At 55.4% G+C, this 5,056-nt stretch overlaps 1 protein-coding gene across 1 annotated transcript; it reads left to right on the top strand.

Moving 5' to 3' along the window:
• Window positions 1–3,458: 3,458 nt before the first annotated feature.
• On the top strand, window positions 3,459–4,450 carry GPX1 (glutathione peroxidase 1). The gene is made up of 2 exons (XM_057374781.1): window positions 3,459–3,726; window positions 3,858–4,450. The coding sequence occupies exons 1-2, from the start codon at window positions 3,484–3,486 to the stop codon at window positions 4,206–4,208; spliced, it is 594 nt and encodes a 197-aa protein (XP_057230764.1). The 5' UTR covers window positions 3,459–3,483; the 3' UTR covers window positions 4,209–4,450.
• Window positions 4,451–5,056: the final 606 nt, after the last annotated feature.

The following is a 5,056-nucleotide window of genomic DNA, read 5'->3' as shown; positions in this document are numbered from 1 at the left end:
TCCTGGTGTCTGTATTCCTCACTCTGGGTTTTTGTCCCAGCATCTGACAGCCTGAATCAGAAATACTATTTTTGATAAAGCTGAGAGAGGATTTGMTGAGCAGTTTCTAAGTGCTTTAATACTTATTTTTATTTCCCAGTGAGAGGGTACCCATCTGATGCTCGTGGTGGTTTCCAARTGCTGCAGCAGAGCAGAGGTGCAGGATCTCCCCTGGCTCCTGCAGTCAGCAGCAAAGCTTCCCAGGAGCTTTCGGTATTCAGACGAGATTCATCAGTTGAGTTGGATTTGTCAGTGCTGAGCATGGGATTAGAGGAGCAGGAGGAGGCTGTGTAGGAGGAAGAGAAGCAGACGCTGGGTTGCTGTGGGAGCATGTGCTGGTTTGCTGGAGCAGCGGCAGAGGTGGCAGGGAGTTTTTGCCATGGCATTCCATGAGGGATGCCTTCAAACCCTGCAACATGGGCTGGGCTCGGGGTGTGGGCCCTGTGCTGTACCCATGCTGGAGAGTGGATTGTGCTACTCCTGGGGAGGAAAGGACATGGAACAGCAATGGGCATCTCCATGCTCATGCTGATACTTAGAGCATCTGCTGTTGAGCTGAGACCCTCCATGCTGGGCTGGGCAGGAAGAGATCAGTTGCTGATGACAATCCATGTCTGAGCACCAGGCTATATCCTGTAATGGCCTACAGAACACCCCTGTCACTTTCTTTGTCTTTTTTTGGACAATTCCTGATTGSTTTTCTTGCAGCAATGGAGAAACATACCCAGCTATGGAAGTGCTCCTTACATCTGGTGCTTGTTCTTCCTCTTCAGCCACAGACATCCAGAGTGAAGTGTTTGATAAGCCCAGTGGTGTCACCCACCCCACCCTTCTTCCTCTCCTGGGTGCTTGTCCACCCCCCTGCAGGGTGACTGGGTTGAACAGAGCAGGAAATTGTCACCTGCAGCAGTGGGGCTGCCTGGGAGGATTTCATTTGCTGCCCTGTTGACAAGTTTAGTTGCTCATTTGCAGTTCCCTTTTTTGGGGGGATGTTGCAGTTGAGCAAATGAGGGGGGTTTCAGTCTTGCAGGGATGTGGGGTTGCAGTTAGCTATGGCCACAGTTACAGAACAGCTCTTACAGGGGTTTAGAGTCACGTTGGCTGTTCTCAGAGCCTGTGGCTGTGTATCTGCTGCCACTGTTCTTCAACCCAGCAGTGACTGTTAGCCCAGTTCGACTCTAAGCCTCTCCTGCCCTACAGCATCATCTCATTTATCAGTCTTCAGCTTTCCTGCTTTTGAGGGTTGGCAGCCTGGCTCCCTCTGGGTTCCTGCCACATCTGTCACCTCTGGAAGCCATATTTGCTTTGGCTGAAACTGGGTTGACAACACAGATGGCCAAACCTGACCTGGGAAATGAAAGTTCRGCACTAATGGAGAATGATCCAGGCTGGCAAGGAGCTGTGGAAGAGGCAGGGAAACGAGGAGCCAAGTGCCAGCCTGTGGGCAGGGGAGGGAGTTCAGTAGCAGGAGTGGGGAGATGGCGTAAGCAGGAGGCCAGAAGGTGTGGTTTTGTGGCCTTTGTGATTACTCACCGTTGTTACTGTTAAACAGCAATTTTTTGACCTTGTAGAGCAACTGTCACTCATAACACACCTCAAAAGGGTCCCCTGAATTGATCTAGTACCCCAGGAGCTTCTGGCACTCCTCTGGATCCCAGTTCAGCTGGCTGCACAGAATGTGTCCAGGCACAGGCCATAGCTCTGAGCCAACAAGGAAGTTCATTCTGTGCCCTTAAAACTTGTTCATCAAGGAAGGGAAAATCTTAACCTGTGCTCTGGAAAGGGCAGGGCCCCARAAGTAAGCTCCCCTACTTCAAAGTAATTCTTTGGGACCAGACAGAAAGGACTGAATGTGCCTGCCAGTCTGAGGTCAAAAGTGGCAGCAGAGATATGGCCCTGCCCTAGAAGTCACCCTGAAGGGAAATTCCTCTTCTTCAGGAACTGTGGCTTGTTGTGCCCAGGGGCGGGTGAGGAGGAGTCTGTGTTGACTGTAACYGTCAATTTATTCAAGCGCAAACATGGATCATGTGCCTCTGCTCATCAGCCGTTTTCTAGTTCTGATCTCTCTCAGGACACTTGTCATGGCTCCTGCCATCACTGCTGCAAAACACTGCAGGTCTCCAGAGACAYAAGATAATCAGGCAAGTCCCCAAAACTTGCCAGTCGGATACTGGAACTATGCCAGTTCCCAGTAATTGAGGCAGGTGCCAAGAGTGGCTCAAAGCAAGCCCCCCAGATCYTGCAGTCACCTGGGCACTCAGACCAGAGAGGCAGCATTATGTGGTGCCTGTTAGTGACAGCTGGCATTTCGTGACAACTCTCTGCGCCCAAGCATGAAAGAGAGCAGACAGCAAGGGGGGCCTGAGCGCATCCCCCACGCGGGGGCCCAGGCTGCCTTGGCTGGGGGCCAGGGCTGATAAGCAGCTGTCTGACCTTGGGCTGTTGTGAATGGAGCTCACTCGGCGCAGATGCTGGCAGGAGCCTCAGCAGGGACTCCCTGCTTCCCCCTGGGAGCTCTAGTGGAGCTGAGGCCCTGGCTCTTTGTTCCTGCTGGGCTGTGCTGCTCCACAGTCCCTGCTGGTCCAACCCACGGAGAGGCCCACAAGGCCCGATCCCGACCTCTTTCACAGGGTGCTCTGGGGGAGGACAGCCAGGCCACTTGCTTGGTGTGAGCACAAGAAACAGCCTAGCTCACTTTAGGACTGCCTTGAATCCGTGGGGAAGGGAGCAGTCAATACTACCTCATGTAACGCTCCTGAAAACAGACTGAAGCAGTTAGGCAAGAAATGTAAAAGTCAAGGATGGGGAAAAGCAACCTCTGAAGTTAAAGAAGGAGCCTCCTCTTTATCTAGTGAGAATATACCAAGCTGTAACCCTTTGCATAGACTTTATCAGCCTCAAAGAGGTGGAAAAATTACAGGAGTCTGAAGAAGGGAGTTTGTTGCTCCTCTTTCTTCTTGGTCCTCTTCCTGATGCACAAACTGAAGGTGTTTTTCTCCCCAAAGCCATGCTCAGTGGCAGCAGTGTCCTCGGAGGATGCTGCAGCCTTGGTACCACACTTGCCACCCCTGGATATGGGTGGCTGTGTCACGACGCTGGTTCTAACTCCTGAGTTCTACTCGCTGTGTTTTACTGCTTTTCCACAGCGTTTCCGAGAATCGGTGATACTTCCCTGTTAGCCGTGGATTTTAAGATCAGCCCGCTCTGCGCATTTCACAGATCAAAGCCCCCCGAGCCCTTCAGAGCCTGCCCGGACCCACGGTCCCCGCCCCGCCAAAGCCGGGAGGCGCAGGCGGGCCGGGCGGGGGGCGATGCCCGGGCGGGGCAGCGCTCGGAGCGGCGGGGCGGTGGCTCGGGGCGGGCCCGGAGGCGGGTCCCGGCGGGCCGGGGCGGGCGGAGCGCGGCGGCGGCGGGAGCGGGCCCGTTCCCCTGGCAGTGCGAACCATGGCGGCGGCAGCAGCGGCAGGGCGTGCGGCGGGGCTGGCGGGGCTGTCGGCGCGGCCGCTGGGCGCGGCGGAGCCGCTGTCCTTGGGCTCGCTGAAGGGCAAGGTGCTGCTGGTGGCCAATGTGGCGTCGCTCTGAGGCACGACCACGCGCGACTTCCTGCAGCTCAACGAGCTGCAGCAGCGCTACGGCCCCCGCGGGCTCCAGGTCCTCGGCTTCCCCTGCAACCAGTTCGGCCACCAGGTAGGAGCGGGGCCGGGGATCGGGGCCGGGGAGCGGGCCGGGGAGCGGGGCCGGGGAGCGGGGCGGAGCCGCCCGCCCCGGCCGGGGTCTCACGGGCCGTGCTCCGGGCGGGTTTGCCTTTGTTTCCTTAGGAAAATGGAACCAACGATGAGATCCTTCCCATGCTCGAGCACGTTCGTCCTGGCAACGGGTACAAGCCAAATTTCATCATGTTCGAGAAGTGCGAAGTGAACGGGAAGAACGCACACCCCGTCTTCACTTTCCTGAAAGAGGCGTTGCCCTTCCCGCACGATGACCCGTCCTCGCTGATGACCAACCCGCAGTACATCATCTGGTCCCCCGTCTGCCGCAACGACATCGCCTGGAACTTTGAGAAGTTCCTCATCGGCCCCGACGGCGTGCCCTTCAAACGCTACAGCCGCAGTTTCGAAACCATCAAGATCCAGGACGACATTGAGTTGCTTCTGCAGAAGGTTCCCTAGAAAATTCTCTGCCCTTTCCCCTTGCTATGCACCTGCCTTTTTTCTTGCAGGGAGCTGCTGCTTTGGCAGAAATCCCAATGTCTCGTGCAGGTTTTGCTTATGATGGTACATCTTCCAAATCCTTGAAGTGTACYTGATGTTTTCAAAAGTTGCATGGGAATGTTTGGGAAACTATGCCAGGGCAATCAGCTGTGAGTCTCAGTAGCTTACTGTGATTCTCTAAATAAAAAATGTATACTTTCTTTAAGGCTGTGGCTTGATAAATCTGAGCGGGTTGGGTGAAACATGGTGGGTGTGTTACCTGTTCATCAGCCCTTGTGGGTGCTCCCAGGGGCACACTTCAAGCACTCGAGCAGTGCAGTCAGGCTGAACTAAAGCAAGGGCATGAGCTCTGCAAGCTGACAGTCAGTAGGGTGTCCTGCCCCCCTGGCAGAGCAGGAGGGCTGCACAGAACAGACAGACTGCCCCAGTGCTCACTGGATCTCCCTTAAGGCTTCCCTGCAGAGGCAGCACGGTGGCACATGGCCAGGGGGTGATTTTACACTGGCTGATGAACTCTCAGGGTAGCTACCAGCAACAGGCCACAACAGGCTAATAACTGCTGGGCAGGGAGATGAGTGTTCCTGCAGCCTGGGGGGGCCTAGGATGGGAACAGCAGCCACTGTCCCTGCTCTTGTCCCAGAGCCACTGCCCATCACTGACTTAGCTGTCTCCTGGTTTTACCCCATTTTGCATCAGGGGTGGCCCAGCACAGATCCCTATGCATTTGCGCAGTCCTCCATAAGATGTGAAGCACCTTTGTGCATCCCMAGCACCTCACAATGAAGGGAATCACATGACAAACCAGT

The sequence above is a fragment of the Malurus melanocephalus genome, unplaced genomic scaffold, assembly GCF_030028575.1.
Source record: "Malurus melanocephalus ecotype Western Australia unplaced genomic scaffold, MMel_1.1 scaffold_233, whole genome shotgun sequence".
Lineage (NCBI taxonomy): Eukaryota > Metazoa > Chordata > Aves > Passeriformes > Maluridae > Malurus > Malurus melanocephalus.
The sequence above is the reverse complement of the archived record's forward strand: the minus strand, read 5'-3'. Positions and strand labels throughout refer to the sequence as shown.